We start from the raw sequence: 19,210 nt of genomic DNA, 5'->3' as shown, positions 1-19,210 counted from the left end.
ATATACTTAACTGAGACTGGGGTTGTGACTCAGTGGTAGAGAGCTTGCCTAGCACACTTGTGGCACTGGGTTCTCTTCTCTGCACCACATTTAAATCAATAAAGTTTATTCACAACTGAAATAAATTTTACATACATGTGTATTTAACTGTAAAATATACTCAGTCTTTTCAAAGTACTTGACATGCAAAAGTACTATGAAATTGCATATGTAAATATCACTGTTTGTATAATAGTCATAGGCAAGCTGTGTTGCAAAGCATTGTTTCCTCTCAATCTCTTTATTTTCTGGCAATTTGAACAAGTTGGAAAACCTAGTCTTTACCTGATGTTGGTAGTAATGTAAGCCTAGCACCTTTAAATAAATATAAAATCATGAATGAATCAAGCATTAATCATGTGCTGATCATTCTTTAAAGAAATCTTATGGTAAACTTCAAAGGCAAAGAACAGTATGGGGAAATTTTCAATGAGATTCCAGTTCTTAAGTAGACAAAGAAAAATTTTAATAGAGTGAATTCATATGACGGCATTATGTGTGCAACTGACTGCATATGTCCTTCATACCTTCACAGGCACTTCAGATCTCACTGTGGGCATGAATGCTATAAACATGAAGAGTGTGAAGAGAAGCCATGTGAATTGAAACAATACAGAAAATCTCTGGTTTCTCTCAAAAGTGTTCACACACAAATGTTAACACAAACTGGAGATGGACCATATGAAAGTACAGTATGTGGAAGAGTCATCAGTTGTTCCAGTGACATTCAAAGACATGAAGATTCTCATACTGAGTGCCAACCCTATGAATGTCAACAATGTGGTGAAGCCTTTTCTTCTCTCCCAGCTGTTCAAAGACACATGAGAACACACAGTGGAGGTAAACCTTTTCAATGTGAGGTATGTGGGAAAGCCTTTCATTCCCCCACTTTATTTAGAAAACATGAAAGAACTCATTCTGGAGAGAAACTCCATAAATGTAAACAAGGAGGTAAAACTTTGGTTTCATTCACAAGTCTTCGATGTCACATGATCAGGCACACTGGGAAAGCACATTTCAAATGTAAGGTATGTGGAAAAGACTTTGCTTATCCCAGTTTACTTAGAATACATCAGAGAACACATACTAGAGAGAAACCCTATGAATGTCCACAATGTGGGAAAGCCTTCAGTACTTCATCTTACCTCCAGATACACGAATGGACTCATACAGGAGAGAAGCCCTATGAGTATAAGCGGTGTGGAAAAGCCTTCACTCAGTCTGCTCACCTTCACTCTCATGAGCAAACTCATACTGGAGAGAAGCCCTATAAATGTCAACAATGTGGAAAAGCCTACACTACTTCATCTTACCTTCAGATACATGAAAAAATCCATGCTGGAGAGAAGCCCAATGAATGCCAACAATGTGGAAAAGTCTTCACTACTTCTTCTAACCTTCACAGACATGAACGAACTCATACTAGGGAGAAGCCCTATGAATGTAAGCAGTATGGCAAAGCTTTTACTCAGTCTTCTAACCTTCACTCAATTGAAAACACTCATATGACAGAGAAATCCTATGAATGCCAACAATGTGGAAAAGTCTTCACTACTTCTTCTAACCTTCACAGACATGAACGAACTCATACTAGGGAGAAGCCCTATGAGGGTAAGCAGTATGGCAAAGCTTTTACTCAGTCTTCTAACCTTCACTCAATTGAAAACACTCATATGACAGAGAAATCCTGTGAATGCCAACAATGTGGAAAAGTCTTCAGTACTTTTTCTAACCTTCAGATACATGAACGGATTCATACTGGAGAGAAGCCCTATGCATGTAAACTGTGTGGAAAAGCCTTTGCTAGATCTCCTCAGCTTCACATACATAAACGAACTCATACTGGAGAGAAGCCCTATGAATGTAAGCAGTGTGGAAAAGCCTTCAATGACCCCTCTAACCTTCACAGACATGAAAGAACACATACTAGAGAGAAACCCTATGCATGTCAACACTGTGGGAAAGGCTTCAATACTTCAAGTTACCTTCAGATGCATGAACAAATCCATACTGGAGAGAAGCCCAATGAAAGTCAACATTGTGGAAAAACCTTTGATACATCCAGTGAACCTCACATGCATGGAAGAACTCACACAGAAGAGAAGCCCAATGAATGCCAACAATGTGGAAAAGTCTTCAGTACTTCTTCTTCCCTTCACAGACATGAATGGACGCATACTGGAGAGAAGCCCTATCAATGTCAACAATGTGGAAAAGCCTACACTACTTCATCTTACCTTCAGATACATGAAAAAATCCATGCTGGAGAGAAGCCCAATGAATGCCAACAATGTGGAAAAGTCTTCACTACTTCTTCTTACCTTCACAGACATGAACGGACACATACTGGAGTGAAGCCCTATGAATGTAAGCAGTGTGGCAAAGCCTTCACTCAGTCTGCTAACCTTCGCTCCCATGAGCAAACTCATACTGGAGTGAAGCCCTATGAATGTAAGCAGTGTGGCAAAGCCTTCACTCAGTCTGCTAACCTTCGCTCCCATGAACGAACTCATACTGGAGAGAAGCCCTATGAATGTAAACAATGTGGTAGAGCCTTTGCTAGATCCAGTGAGCTTCACACACATGGAAGGATGCATACTGGAGAGAAGCCCTATAAATGTCAACAATGTGGAAAAGACTTTGCTGCCTACTCTCAGCTTCACAGACATGAAAGGACGCATACTGGAGAGAGGCCCTATGAATGTAAACAGTGTGGAAAAGCCTTCAGTGACCCCTCTAACCTTCACAGACATGAAAGAATGCATACTGGAGAGAAACCCTATGAATGTCAACAATGTGGAAAAGCTTTCACTACTTCAACTCACCTTCATAAACATGAACAAATCCATACTGAAGAGATGCCCAATGGAAGTCAACATTGTGGAAAAACCTTTGATACATCCAGTGAACCTCACATGCATGGAAGAACTCACACAGAAGAGAAGACCAATGAATGCCAACCATGTGGGAAAGTCTTCAGTACTTCTTACCTTCAGATACATGAATGGACTCATACTAGAGAAAAGCCCTATGAATGTAAGCAGTGTGGCAAAACCTTTGCTAGATCTTCTCAGCTTCACATACATAAACGAACTCATACTGGAGAGAAGCCCTATAAATGTCAACAATGTGGAAAAGACTTTGCTGCCTACTCTCACCTTCACAAACATGAAAGGACGCATACTGGAGAGAGGCCCTATGAATGCAAACAGTGTGGAAAAGCCTTCACTGTGTCCTCTAACCTTCACAGACATGAAAGAACACATACTAGAGAGAAACCCTATGAATGTCAACATTGTGGGAAAGGCTTCACTACTTCAAGTTACCTTCAGATGCATGAACAAATCCATGCTGGAGAGAAGCCCAATGAAAGTCAACATTGTGGAAAAACCTTTGATACATCCAGTGAACCTCACATGCATGGAAGAACTCACACAGAAGAGAAGCCCTATGAATGCCAACAATGTGGAAAAGTCTTCAGTACTTCTTCTTACCTTCAGATACATGAACGGACACATACTGGAGTGAAGCCCTATGAATGTAAGCAGTGTGGCAAAGCCTTCACTCAGTCTGCTCACCTTCGCTCCCATGAGCAAACTCATACTGGAGTGAAGCCCTATGAATGTAAGCGGTGTGGCAAAGCCTTTGCTAGATCTTCTCAGCTTCACATACATGAAAGAACTCATTCTGGAGAGAAGCCCTATGAATGTAAACAATGTGGTAGAGCCTTTGCTAGATCCAGTGACCTTCACACACATGGAAGGATGCATACTGGAGAGAAGCCCTATAAATGTCAACAATGTGGAAAAGACTTTGCTGCCTACTCTCAGCTTCACAGACATGAAAGGACGCATACTGGAGAGAGGCCCTATGAATGTAAACAGTGTGGAAAAGCCTTTGCTACATCCTATCAGCTAAACAGACATGGAAGAACACATACTGGAGAAAAGCCCTATGAATGTCAAAGATGTGGTAGAGCCTTTGGTAGATCCTGTGAACTTCACGTACATGAAAGAATACATACTGGAGAAAAGCCCTATGAGTGTAAACAGTGTGGAAAAGCCTACACTACTTCGTCTTCCCTTGTGATACATGAGCGAACTCATACTGGAGAGAAGCCCTATGAATGTCTACAATGTGGGAAAGCCTACACTAATTCCTCTTCTCTTCTGATACATGAACGAAGTCATACTGGAGAGAAGACCTATGAATGTCAACAATGTGAAAAATCCTTTGTTACATCCTCTCAGCTTCACTTACATGAACAAACCCATAAGGCAGAGAAATTGTACTCTTGAACACAACTGGTAAAGTCTTCTGTTATTGCTGTTCCTCTCATCAACATGTTAGAAGTTTATAGGAGAAAAATCCTTTAAATGTGAAATGTGGTGGGTCAATATTTCTTGTCCCCTTCAAACACAAAAAAGGGCTCACTGTGCTGAATATTGTACTGGGGATTGTACTGCAGATTTGGTCTGGTGGCCCTCTACCACTGAGACACATCCCCATTCCTTTTTGTTTTTTGAGACAGGGACTATCTAAGTTCCTTATGGTCTTCCTAAGGTGCTGAGGCTGGCCTCAGACTTGTGATCCTTCAGCCTCAGCTTCCCAAGTCTCTGGGATTAAAGGCGTACACCACCCACCACCACATCTGACTGAATAAGTGTCTAAATGTGAAAAATATGGTAAATCATTCCATTTTCTCTGTTGCCTTCAAAGCCATTTCAGTCACACTGTGAAACAAGCCCTCTGAATTGGGGGGGGGGGGGGGATTTGCTACATTCCATCAGCTTCACATCCCAGACCTATTTTTCTTCTCTTTTATGAAAATTTTCCCTGTTTCTTCTGGGGACTGGGAAGATTCTTTTGGAAAGATTTATGCCAAAATGAATAAGTCCTATGTGAGTAAGAAATACAAAGGGCTCAGGTGTTCCAGTTTTGTTCAGTTGTATGAAAGGACTCAGACTGTAGAAAATCCTGTGGATAAGCCATGTGGGGCAGTATTCAGATTTCACAGTTTCCTCCAAAGACATGAAAGGATTCACATCAGGGAAAACCCTACTGCTCTTTAAACGATGTGGTAACACTTTCAAATTTCCAGGTCTCTTGTGTTTTCATGTCTTTATACATGTAGGTTGTTTTTTTTGCTGTTGTTGTTGTTGATGATGATGATGATGATTGTTTGTTTTTGCATTACAATTCTTATTACACATATATACCACAGTTTTCATATCTTTATATATAAAGTATGTTGACACGCAATTTGTGTCTTTATATATTTACTTTGAGTAATGATGTCCATCACATTCCACCATCCTTGCTAATCCCCTGCCCCCTCTGTTTCCCTCCCATCCCTGTCCCCTATTTAGAATTCATCTATTTCTCTCTCCACACCACTATGGGTCAGCCTCCTTATATCAGAGAAAACATTCAGCATTTTTTGGGGGGGGATTGGCTAGCTTCACTTAGCATTATCTTCTCCAACGACATCTATTTACCTGAAAATGCTATGATTTTATTGTCTTTTATTGCTGAGTAAAATTTCATTGTGTATATATGCCACATTTTTTTTTTTTTAATTTATTCATCCACTGAAGGGCATCTAGGCTGGCTCCACAGTTTAGGTATTGTGAATTGCACTGCTATAAACATTGATTTGGCTGTGTCATTGTAGTATGCTGTTTTTAAGCCCTTTAGGTATAGTCCGAAGAGAGGGATAGCTGGGTCGAATGGTGGTTCCATTTCTAGGTTTCCAAGGAATGTCCATACTGTCTGTACCAATTTGCAGTCCCATCAGCCGTGTAGGAGTGTACCGTTTTCCCCACATCCTACCAACACTTATTGTTGTTTCTCTTCATAATAGCTGCCATTCTGACTGGAGTGAGATGATATCTTAGCATAGTTTTGATTTGCATTTCTCTGATTGATAGAAATGATGAGCATTTTTTCATATATTTGTTGATTGATTGTATATCTTCTTTTGAGAAGTGTCTCACAGGTCTTTTTTGTGACCACTCATCTGACTAGAGCCCCCAGTATGGTATCATCTCCCTCTCTCACCTAGAGATTTCCCAGATCCTGATCTCTCAATTGTGTCCCAGATTGTAGTCCCCTTCCCTCTCTTATTTATCAGGTCCCAACTGTAGGGCCTCTCAGCCCCAGCTCACTCCAGGTGGGCGGCGCACTGCACTCCTGTCCACCTGAGAGCTGATCTTGTATTGGGAGGCCACTGTAACCATTATCACCGCTGGGGGGTGGCTGGAAATCAGGTACCTGCTGAGATGGCAATTCCATCTGTGAGCTATGTCCCCCATAAAATGGCGAGGAAGGTGATTCAAGATGGAGTCGCTCTGCTTCCAGAACCCGGGTGTCCAGTGAGGTGGGGGAGCTGGCCGATGGCCTTGTGCTGTGGACAGGTAGCAGCCGAGTGAGCTGCGTGGGAGCAGCGCAGCCTGGAGCTCTGCAGAGGGGCTGAGGTGCTTCTGCTGAGCCGCTGGAGAGCCGCGTGTGGGCTTGAACCCGGGCCCTGGCTCCAGAGGCCCAAGACTCACTGGAGCCCAGGGGCTCTGGTTTCTGCGCGGGTGGTCACAGCGCCGGTGATTTCTGTGAAAACCCACGGCTTAGGGGGCTTCTCCCTCTCTCTGAGATGCGGTGTTCCGTCTAGGCGAGACCTTGTGGAGAAGCAGCCTGCCTACTTCCTGGGCTTCACCAGGGAGCAGCAGAAACAGCACCTCCTCTAGCCCCACCTTCCGTCTCCAGGCCTCCGACCAGTGGGAAGGATCGCCCTGGAGGAAAGCGCCAGAGAAGAAATGTGGTGAGACTTCAGTTGACTCACATTCACTTAGACTTGCTCAGACCTGGGGAAATTTTTTTTGAATAATAATAATTATTATTATTATTATTATTATTATTATAATTATATAATTAATAATAATTATAATAATATTTATAATATTATAATATTTACAAAAATTATAATAATAAATATATAATTATAATAATAATTATTATTATTATTGTTATTATATTATTATTATTTTTACTACTACTTAACCTAAAGGTGCTTAACCACCAAGCCACATCCCAGTCCTTTTTAATTTTTTTTTTTTTTTTTTTCAATTTTGAGACATGGTCTCACTAGTCATGGTGCTAAGTTGCTGAGGCTGGCCTTGAACCTGTGATCCCGCTGCCTCAGCCTGATATGGTCCTGCACTGTCCTCAGCCAGCAACCTCTTTTTGGAGAAAACCACTGTCACTGAGGGGAAAGTGTGTGTGCCTTCATTCCTCCTGTGTCTCTTCAGAGGTCATAAAAATGCAGCCTGCAGTGGATGTAGGGATTGTTTCAGCATGAAGATGTGAAAGTAGCATGTTTTTCTGAGTTGAATCTCTCTTATTGTTAGATTCAATTTTTCTGTATTTTAAGTTTTCTGCATCTGTAGTCAACTCACATATTATGACATAATCTTATATATACTGTGCATGTATGTGTGTATGAAAAAGTCAGTTGTGTTAACTTTCAGTCACAACATTTCAATTCTTTTTTAGAGTTTTTCTCTCTCTCCTTCCATTAAGTACATTTTCTCTTATATTGTCCATTTTTTTTCCACTAAAGGCTTTATCAAATAAATGGTATTTTAAAACTCTGGTCTCATAATTTGAAAACTTTTTCCATATATAATTCTGATATTTTCTGTGTCCTCAAATATTGTATGACTTTTACATATGTTATGACAAAATAAAAATTGTGAGAGGTTTTAGATTTTTATAATTACCAGGCTCAGAGAATGGAGAAGAGAAAAGGAACAGTATCATCATCGTATCTGGAGTCCTTAAGCACTGAGCCCCATCCCTAGTCCTTTTTAATTTTTTGTTTGTTTGTTTCATAGAGGATCTTGCTAAGTTCTTCTTCAGGGCCTCCATTTCTTGCTGAGGCTGGGTTGAAGCTTGTGATCCTCCTGCTATGGCCACTGGGATCACAGACATATGCTACCGTGCTCAGCTCCTGGGTGTTTCCTGAATCCCTGATGTAAATCGAAATGTGCCTTGTTTGTGTCGAGTTTCAGGTGTCACCAATTCAGATGCAGGAATTACTTCTTCATGTGTTTCTTCTTCAAGCTCTAAGATTCTAAGATAATGCTGATCATCATAAGAACATTAATTCACACATTCCAAATTATTATTAGTTCAGTTGAACTAAACTGGAGACGACTTGGAAAAAAATGTATATTAGATAATTTATGTTGAAAACAGGGGTGGAAGAACTCTTTCAATATTTAAGGAAACCAATTATTCATTTTTATTAAGAGCTCATGATATAATTAACTTTAATTAATTTCCCTTCCATGCACCAGGCACCAGAAAAGCACCTTAGCAGGGTCACAGAGACTATCAAAAATGGCCTGGCTCTCACGTGAGTGTTCTCTAGAGCACCAAGTGACATTAAAAATGGGGTGAGTTTTGGCACCCACACATGCACTCTCACATGCTTGTGCACGTGCACACACATATACAAGATCAAGTCACCCTTTTCTGTACATACCCTCTGGGACCACCACTCTATTACTCGTGTTTCTTCTAAGTCTCATATGTTGTGTTGTATATAGGCACATTAAAGGGCATTATAAAAGTTGTAATTTGTATGTATTGTTTGGAGAGGCACCTTCTCAAAATATACTTTGCCCTGTACTTAATTGAGTTCCTTTCTATTTCTTCTCTTTCCCTGGTGCCAGGGACCCAATCTTGCCTTGTGCCTGCTAGACAGGTGCTCTAGCACTGAGCCCCTCCCCTAGCTCAGGTGGTGAGTTTGCTGCTGCTGTGTGCGTGGACCCCACTACTGTCCACATCAACAGATGCAGCTCTGCAGGTGTTTCCCCCACATTTGCAGCTGGTCCCTTTTTTCTTGAAGGTTCTTGACATCAGTGAATTTTAAAAACTGACATCCACTTAGCTTCTCTCCCCATGATTAATACTTAGGTGGAATATGCCAGAAAATCTAGGCTGGACCTCTCTCTCTGTTTAGGGTACCTCAGTAGCCCTGGGAACATCATGTGATGATTTTTTTTCATGTAACAAAAGGCAAGGTAAGGAGAGTCCCAGTCTGATGTCCTAATATAGTGGCACTCCCTTCTCCACCTAAGAATTTTAAATAAGCTTCTCCAGAGACCCTCACCATAATTTTCTTTAAACAGAATGTCAGGAAAAGGTTTTGCAAAGAACTCAATGTGGGTTCCCATGCAGACTGATGACCTTACTTCTGGTTTTATGGTAATGCTTGAAAGACCTCTGACTAATCTTATTCTGAATGGTACACAAAGCACTTTCTATAAAGTAAAGGAGAAAAAACTTTATGTAGACTCCTACAAAAAATGTGCACCTCCACCCCCTCCCACTGGGGGTAAACATAATGAAATTTCAAACTGGAGGTTTAGAAAATTTTAGGGATACCCCTGTGAGCCCTGCAGCTAGTAAGTTGGCTCCCTGAATCTTCCCTGGGTGTCCAGCCTCATCTGCCCCACATCACTAATGGGGCCTCCACTGGTAAAAGACCCCAGGTCATAGCCAGAAATTCTTGTTTGGACATTATACAGCAGGGTCTCTGGTGCGAATTCAGGAGCACTGGATTCAAGGTTTCCAGACACTTTAGAGCTGCAACCTTCTTACCCAGTGGTCATGGCCCACGCGAAGTCCACAGTGGGTGCAGCACCCCGGAGGTGGTCAGCACTCACAAGGGCAATAGTACTCTCCATCCTATAGCCAAAAAATTCCCAGGAGTCCTGCTTTCCAGTGCTTGCCCTGTCCTGCAGGGGGTCCTGCATGTTGCTATAAACTTCTGGGTGTTCTTGCTGTGCTCTGCTGGGGTCATTGTGCCCAAGAGTCCTGGATATTGCTGGTCCTGGGGTCTATTAATGACTGTGGAGCAGCAGGCACTTGCATGGATGCCCATTTACTCCTGGGTCTGATGAACTTCCTGGGCCAGCACCACCCAGTCTTACCTGGATCTGCTATTTTCTGTCCCCTTACCTGCACTGCCTGAGCTCAGAGTCCTCTCAGTTCCCCACACTCACGTTCCTCCTTCCCCAAGGCCTTGGTGACCATCCTGGACCATGCTCCCTTTCCTGGGGCCTTGTGTGGCCATTGATAAGAATTCCTTACATACCTGAGTCCAAATATTTAAGGTAGCAAACATGCTAAAGTTAGGGTGATTGTCACTGCTATCTCTGTTACCAGCCTTTTGCTGTGTCTCTCATGGTGTTTATTTGGAAAGGAAGGTCAAAAGACAGTGCTATGTGTTGAACCACAATAAAACAAAAGACCACCAACTCCAATTTTAAATCAAATTAAAGCAAGCTTATATTGTGTACAGATAGAATGATGGCCAGCTGCTGTCTCTCCCAAACCCAGGCTACAGATCAGCCCAGCTCTCAGGAAAGAAAAGACATTCTGACATGTGGTAAGGAGGGAGCCTGAGCCTTATCTCAGTAAGGTGGAGCTCCTACAAATCTTCGGTGAAGTGTTCTAGTTCTGAAGCTGATCTTTGTTTCTTAAATATCATTTTACAAAGCTTACATATATTGTTGCTTGAGGTTACATGAGTATTAGCTAACACAATAGGATGTTAATGTAAAGCATAAATTAGAGAAAGGCTGAGAGATTTTAACCTTTTGTGGAAAAGTAACAAAACGATTTTGTGTTTCACAATTTGAACCTTTATATAACTTAGGCTTTCATTAACTTAAAAAAAAATATTTAAATTATCCCACAGTGTAAAAAATCACATAAAACTTTATATCTTATTGATAACAGGTTGAGTTATAGAGCATAAAAAGGATATAAATAAATTTCTAATAAGGTTTATCATCCTTATGAGACCCAAATCACCATACAACTTTAGTTTGAAGGACACCAGCTTGATATAATGTTCTTTTAAAACTTCTGCCTTTAAGACCTGTATACCTGGAAGATATGAACATATTTAATATACAGACAAGAGTAATAGCATCACAATTCATTGATATTTTTATAGTAATTCTGTTTAGCTCTTACAGAAATAATATATTGCAATAATCCCAAAAAAAAAAAAAAAAAAACAGTTGTTGTTTAACCATAGTTGTATAATTCTTAATTCCTTCAAGTTTACTTGCTCAAAAAAAAAAAAAAATGAATGAAAGAAAAAACTTAATAAACACAATGTTATGGGTAAATTAATGTTTCAATTTACCCATAACATTAATTTCTTAAATTAGTGTTTTAAGAAATCCTTGTCTTTTAACATATAGATTGAACTTTGGTTTATATCAGTGTATTAACATTTGTCCTTAAGGAAAAACCTTAAGAACATTAAAATAAAAAAAAATTAAAATAGAACTTTTTATTTCTCTTTCCCATCTCTTGACCCCATTTTTTTTTAAATAATCCTTGTAAATTTCTGAATTTAGGCAAATTATTTTATTTTAATAAGAAATATCTTGTTATTTTCAATACACAGTTAATCACATCTGTTTACCATTTTATGAAAACACGATGTTTAAGAATATAAAATTTTACCTCCAAACAATAAAACAGGGCCTTACTTCAAGCCCCTGTCAACAATTTATCACTGAGAAAAATAACTCTGGGAACAGTTATCCCTAAAATATTAGACAGACAACCCATAGCTTATTTCAATAAGAAATTTAACATTGTAGACATTTTATCAACCTTAATAGTGTGGAATATTGTCCTGCATACATTGATATTATTAAAATTGGTAAGGCCACAAATTATACATAATTATTAAATCTAATTTTCTATATTAAGTAAAGTTATTAAGGATTTTTTTTCAACTGTTTCTTTTTACCCAAAGAATGTTTTAACATAGATCCTTCAAAAGGTTATCACTAGTTCAATGCCATGTAGAATTCTAATTAAATCACTGTCTGAAACAATACTGTTCATTTTTTTTACCCATTGATATTTGAGATACTAACTCCCCCTACTTAGATTAACATTATGTTTGATAATAATAATGATAGTTTTTTTATGGATTCATAGATAAAAGACTATTCATTTATCTATTTCATTCTTTATTAATGGTAAAAAACAAAACATCTTCTCCAGGCTTATTTAGCCTATGGACTTCCTATTTTAGATGGATGTTTACATATTTCTCACGCCCATAGTAAAGACCACCACTCCTAAGTTATAAACTCTGTCTCCCTTCTTTCCAAATTAAGATAATCATTAAAGTTTATCTAGAGCTAAGTTCAAAATATAAATTTTGGTTATATTTCAATTTTTGGTAATTCTATTAAAGTCAACATTATGTCATTCAATTAATGAAGGCTAATTTCTATTTAACATGGTCTCTTTCCAATTTATTAATATTAAACTTAACATAACTAGTAGATGACCTTTGTGAAGTTTTATGATCAGCTTGAGATAATGAATCCTTTCTTATTATTTAAATACTTGTACTATTGTCTATCACTTAAAACTAGTGATATTATGGCTTATGCCAGCCTTTATTCAATTTTATTAAATATAGAAAAGGGGGGGGAAGGACCTTGTATGCACATACTAGATCTTACAAATAATTCAATTTTTTTCTTAAATTGTGATATTAACAGTCTTATGTTATTGAACATGATTCAGTAAATTAGCTGAATTTCAAAATAGTTTAAACCTGTCATTGTGATATGACTGAACAACCTCACCCAGGAAGGTAAATTTTCATCTGCAGAGTTTACAGCCATGCAGCTTCATGAGCTTATCAGGTAAGTAATGATTATGAAGAGACCCCTGTGGGCCCCCATCTCATTTCCACTCTTAATATGCCTTGCAGTGTGCACTGTAAGTTCAACCCATGAAACCAGATTGATCGTACGACTGTAACGGTCAGTTATAGCTATATATTGATCCTATGGTAAACAGGCTGTCTGTGAGTATCTTTTGAGAAAAAAAAATAGCGTATGAGAAACATAAATCAGTCAATCATGCTGGCCCTTGGATAATAAGACTATATATCTGGATAATTGTCAAAATAGAAAAATTGTTAAAATAGAATTTTTCTATACAGGCCAATTATTTACATAAAATGTCCACCAATGTATTATTGTCCTAATTATTCTATAGAAGAAATTGACAACTTTCAGAAGTGGGTGGATTGTGCAAATATCTTACCAGTATGACATAAGGTATCTAGAAATAGACTGGTGGGTATATTTTAGACTGGTCTAGGATTGACAGAAAAACAATTATGCTGCCAAGACCCCTGGAGGATTCGTTAGTAACATCTTGACCTTCAGTGAAGGTGACATCCAAAGGGATGTTTGATGTTTAACTTCTGCTTCCAGAATTTTACATTACTGACCGAAATAAAAGACTCCTTCAATGTAAGAATTAAGAGAAAAAGATGATTAAATATCCTGTAACCTCTGAATGGTACAACTTGCCTAATTTTATCACTAGTTATAGCAAAGGAAAAGGACATCAATCCTCATCAATCTTCCTTTGACCTAGTGCCAGCTAATCATGCTGAGGTTAACATTCAGGCTTTGAAACAGATGCATGCCAATTAACCAAGCTCTTGGTCTCATGATTCTTGAAGTGACTAGTTTAAACATTATTCCTTGCTTCTACAATTACAGCCTTTGTGACTATGTTTCAAAACTGATAACATATGGATTTTCTTAATAATTTGATTTAAATTGCTTCCAGGATCCTTCATAGTCAGGCAAGTACTAATGGAAGGATTGAAACCAAGATAAAGTGCTCTAGAAGCCACTGTAATAAATAATGTCAATAAGTCCTCTGCTCTGTGATTTGAGTAAAAGCTTAAACGCTGTGCCAATTAAATATGTCTGTGTTACTTTGGCTAAACACAATGCTTCCCAATAAAATTGGGAAAAGATTAAGAATCTTCTGATGAGTGTTTGGCAGGGTAATAATAATAATCTGGATCTCTCAAAGTTAATTAAATGATTTTTTAGTCCTAAATTATTGAAATATTTTATATGGTATGTTATTAAAATTATATTTTCTACTAATTTCTTTTGTGTCTCAATAGTAGGTCATAATGATGTTTGACCAAGAATAGAGTGGCTGAAGGATATGATTCCCCCTCCTTTTTTTAATTAAGAAGTGGGGAATATGTGAAGAGCTGTCCTGAATGAACACATCTTTAAGTCCTGCAGGGGCTCTGACCAATCGCTACATTTCATAGTGACTTGGGCATTGTTCTAGCTCAGATATCAGGGCATGGTTTTAGGAGAAGACATACCCACTGGGGTCGAATTGCACTCACCTATTTCTTTGTAATCCTGCCCCTTTGCCCTTGGGATACAGTGTTCCATGGAAGCTCCCTTTGTGTGTCCCCTTCTCTTGCTCTGCTTTGGATTCTCACACAGCTCATGAGATGGGCGTGGCCTTCCAAGTTGTCAATCAATCTGCTGACAGCAGACATCAGGAAGCTAGACTCAACTCCCTGAAGCTTGACCCCTTGCTTCATTTGAATGGCTTCTCCCCAATGAAACTGGGTTCAAGGCCTGCTCTCTCTCTCTCTCTTTCTTTCATGCCTTGCCTCCTTTGTGGGAGCTGGGTCAGAAGAACCATCACAGAACCCAAAGAAAAATGTATGTTTCTGTCTCTGTGTGATTATTTTGCACCAGCCCAGTTCACCCGGAGTGACCTTGAGTGTTTAATCCTTGGATGCAACAGATAAAGTAGTGTGTGTGTGTGTGTGTGTGTGTGTGTGTGTGTGTGTGTTGGAAAATGACAATGATCAATAAAAGGTATCTCATTTTCATATCTAGCCTAAACTACTATCATCAAAGAAGGCCTTAAAAAATTACCTACTGGAAGGTAAGATCAAAGGGGACCTCTCTCATTTAATATGGACCAAAACAAATTCCAGGAGATTTTCAAGAGATCCAAATTCATACATAGAAATATTTCAAAATTCATGCCAGGTCTCTAATCTTATCTACAGACATTATGCTATTATTTAGCTAAACATTAAAATAGAGGGCCATCTTAAAAACAATTTTAAAGGAGATTTATCTTTTTTTTTTTTCTAGTTCTTTTTTTTTTTTTTTAATTTTTTATTGTGGGTTGTTCAAAACATTACAAATTTCTTGACATATCATATTCCACACTTTGATTCAAGTGGGTTATGAACTCCCACCTTCACCCCATACACAGATTGCAGAATCACATCAGTTACACATCCATTGATTTACAAATTGCCATACTAGTGTCTGTTGTGCTCTGCTGCCTTTCCCATCCTCCACCCTCCCCCCTCCCCACCTCTCCCCTCCCCTCCCCTCTTCTCTCTCTACCTCCTCCACTGTATAACCTTGAGGGTCTCCTTCCATTACCATGCAATTTCCCTTCTCTCTCCCTTTCCCTCCCACCTCTCATCCCTGTTAAATGTTAATCTTCTTCTCCTGCTCTTCGTCCCTACTCTGTTCTTAGTTACTCTCCTTATATCAAAGAAGACATTTGGCATTTGTTTTTTAGGGATTGGCTAGCTTCACTTAGCATAATCTGCTCTAATGCCATCCATTTCCCTGTAAATTCTATGATTTTGTCATTTTTTAACGCAGAGTAATACTCCATTGTGTATAAATGCCACATTTTTTTTATCCATTCATCTATTGAAGGGCATCTAGGTTGGTTCCACAGTCTTGCTATTGTGAACTGTGCTGCTATGAACATCGATGTAGCAGTGTCCCTGTAGCATGCTCTTTTTAGGTCTTTAGGGAATAGACCAAGAAGGGGAATAGCTGGGTCAAATGGTGGCTCCATTCCCAGCTTTCCAAGAAATCTCCATACTGCTTTCCAAATTGGCTGCACCAATCTGCAGTCCCACCAGCAATGTACAAGTGTACCCTTTTCCAAACATCCTCGCCAGCACTTGTTGTTGTTTGACTTCTTAATGGCTGCCAATCTTACTGAAGTGAGATGGTATCTTAGGGTGGTTTTGATTTGCATTTCTCTGACAGCTAGAGATGTTGAGCATTTTTTCGTGTACTTGTTGATTGACTTTATGTCCTCCTCTGAGAAGTGTCTGTTCAGGTCCTTGGCCCATTTGTTGATTGGGTTGTTTGTTCTCTTATTATCTATTTTTTTGAGTTCTTTGTATACTCTGGATATTAGGGCTCTATCTGAAGTGTGAGGAGTAAAGATTTGTTCCCAGGGTGTAGGCTCCCTATTTACCTCTCTTATTGTTTCTTTTGCTGAGAAAAAACTTTTTAGTTTGATTAAGTCCCATTTGTTGATTCTAGTTATTAACTTTTGTGCTATGGGTGTCCTATTGAGGAATTTGGAGCCCGACCCCACCGACTGTAGATCGTAGCCAACTTTTTCTTCTATCAGACGGCGCGTCTCTGATTTGATATCAAGCTCCTTGATCCATTTTGAATTCACTTTTGTGCATGGCGACAGAAAGGGATTCAGTTTCATTTTGTTGCATATGGATTTCCAGTTTTCCCAGCACCATTTGTTGAAGATGCTATTCTTCCTCCATTGCATGTTTTTAGCCCCTTTATCAAATATAAGAAAGTTGTAGTTTTGTGGATTGGTTTCTGTGTCCTCTATTCTGTACCAAGGAGATTTATCTTAACCATGTCCCAAGAACACAGAATAGGAATCAATCTCTCCCCAAATAGATTAATATCCAACAGATGAACAGGATGCATACGAAGGGATTATAGTAAGTCCTTGGGGAAATCCTATTATTTTCATAGAGAGACTCAAAAGGACAGTACAACACCCTAAATTTATAGGGAGACACCCATTTTCAAAAGATGAGTTTATCATCCAGTTAGCCCTAGACATTCTAAGGGATTCACAGAGGTTAACATAGTTTTAGCCAAGGTTGGATGTTACACCACAGTTTAAATGGAGACCAAATGGGGAAAACAAAAACAGACAGACAGAAAAGGACTGGAATTCTAGTCTTGGCTCCAGGAGGAAGACGCTTCCTGGATAAACATGTTACTCTCCTTTTAAGTTATTTTTATTTTTTAAAAAAAGCCTTGAAAACATTAAAACAGGGCCTTACTTTGAGCCCTTATCAACAGTTTATTACAAAAAAAAATCACTCTAAAAATAGTTACTTTGAAAATATCAAACAGACAAAAATAAATCAGCTCAACAGCCAATGGCTTATTGCAATAAAAAATGTTAACATGATAGACCTTTTCTCGACTTTAGTGATATGAGGCAATGCCCTGCATGCATTGATATTTTTAGAATTGGTAAAGCCACAGATTACACATAGTTATTAGAGCTAATTTTGCTAAGTAAAGTTATTAAGTATGCTTATACAACTGTTTCTTTATTTTTTTTTAAGAGAGAGAATTTTTAATATTTATTTTTTAGTTTTCAGTGGACAGAACATCTTTGTTTGTATGTGGTGCTGAGGATCGAACCCAGGCCGCACGCTTGCCAGGCGAGTGCGCTACCGCTTGAGCCACATCCCCAGCCCAACTGTTTCTTTATATGCAAAGATTGTTTGACATAAATACCTCAAGATCATCCCTAGATCAATGTCATATAAAATTCTAAATTAGATCACTGTCTTAATACTGTTGAGTTGTTTTTACCCATTAATGTTTGAGATACCACCTCCCCCTACTTAGTCAACATTGGGTTTAATAAAAAAAAAAAAAAAGTTTGTATAGATTGGTAAATAAAATTCTATTCATTTTTAATTCCTTTTTTTGTTAGTGGTAAGGAACAAGATATCTTTCCTATGCTTACTAAACACATGTATTTTCTATTCTGGAAACATCTCTTTCTCTCTCTCTCTCTCTCTCTCTCTCTCTCTCTCTCTCTCTATATATATATATATATATATATATATATATATATATATATATATATATATATATAAAATGCCCCTAGTAAAGGCTGAAGATCCTAAATTAAAAACTCTGTCTCACTTCATTCTAAATTAAGATAGTCATTTGGACTTAATCTAGAGCTAATTTTAAAATATAAATTTTTTATTATATTCTCCATTTTTAATAATTCTGTTGAAGTGAAAAATTAAATCATACATTTGATAATACTTCTATTTGCCATGGTCCCTTTAAATAACTTTTTTAAAATTCATGACCAACTAAGAATGGTAAACCTTTTTTTTTTTTTTTTTTTTACCATTTAAATATTTGTTCTAGTGTCTATAATTAAACTACTGATACTATGATTTATAGGCCTCTGCTCAATTTTTTTTTTTAAATAAAAAGGGAAAAACTGGACCGCCTATGCACACACTAGATCTTATAAAAATTTCAAGTTTTTTTTTCTTAATTATGATACTGAGAGTCTTACTGCTGCTGAACATGATGTAGAAAGTTAAATCAGATTTCAAAGGATAGAAGCCAAACCTGTCATCATGAAAATGACTGAAAAACCTGGCATACGAAGGTCAATCTCCAAGCTGCAGAGTTTACAGCCATGCACTTTCAGGAGCTTGTCACTGAAGGAAAAATTATAAAGAGACTTCTGTGGACCATTTCTGAAGTCTGCTTTTAATGTGTTTTGCAGTGTGGACTGGAAAGTTCACCCACATAACTATATTAATTATACTGACTATCATTTTCAGCCACCTGTGTTAATCCCATGACACATGATGGCTGTCTAAAAGTATCTTTTGAGAAAAAGAAAAGCATATAAGAAACCCAAACCAGCTAATCATGCTGGTCCTTAGGGATTAAGACTATATTCACCTATCTGGACAATTGTCAAAATAGAAAAATTGTTGAAATAGATTTTCCCTACTTAGGCCAGTTGTTTACATAAAACATCCACCAATGTGTTATCTACAGTAGAAACTGGCACCTTTCCTAAGTGGATGGTTGTGCACATGGCTTGCCAGTATAACAGGAAGTGTCTAGAAATGGTGGATACATTTCAGGCTGGTCTCCTAGAATGGCAAGAGCCATGAGGTTGCCATGACTCCTAGAAAATTTAACCCCCAGTGAGAAGGCACTCAAAAGGACGTTTTGATGCTTAACTTCTCCCTGTAGAATTTTGCATTACTGACAGACCTGAGAGACTCCTTAAATGGGAGAAATACAACTTGTCTTATTGCATCACTAGTTATTGCAGCTCACATTGCAGAGCTGTGGTCTGCTAAAGTTAACGTTCAGGCTTCAAAATAGGTGCACACCGACTAACCAGGCCT

The 19,210-nt window shown here is 38.4% G+C and overlaps 1 protein-coding gene across 3 annotated transcripts in view; it reads left to right on the top strand.

Moving 5' to 3' along the window:
- Positions 1 to 5,707, top strand: part of LOC114084547 (zinc finger protein 721-like) — a 31,153-nt gene extending 25,446 nt beyond the window's left edge. For all 3 annotated transcript variants that reach the window (XM_071606944.1, XM_071606946.1, XM_071606945.1), the window contains one exon: positions 575 to 5,707. In XM_071606944.1, the coding sequence (XP_071463045.1) occupies positions 575 to 4,337 (3,763 nt within the window). In that variant the 3' untranslated portion in view covers positions 4,338 to 5,707. The remainder of the gene's footprint in view (positions 1 to 574) is intronic.
- Positions 5,708 to 19,210: the final 13,503 nt, after the last annotated feature.

The sequence above is a fragment of the Marmota flaviventris genome, chromosome Y (genome assembly GCF_047511675.1).
Source record: "Marmota flaviventris isolate mMarFla1 chromosome Y, mMarFla1.hap1, whole genome shotgun sequence".
Taxonomy (NCBI): domain Eukaryota; kingdom Metazoa; phylum Chordata; class Mammalia; order Rodentia; family Sciuridae; genus Marmota; species Marmota flaviventris.
This window is presented reverse-complemented; position numbering and strand designations above follow the sequence as displayed.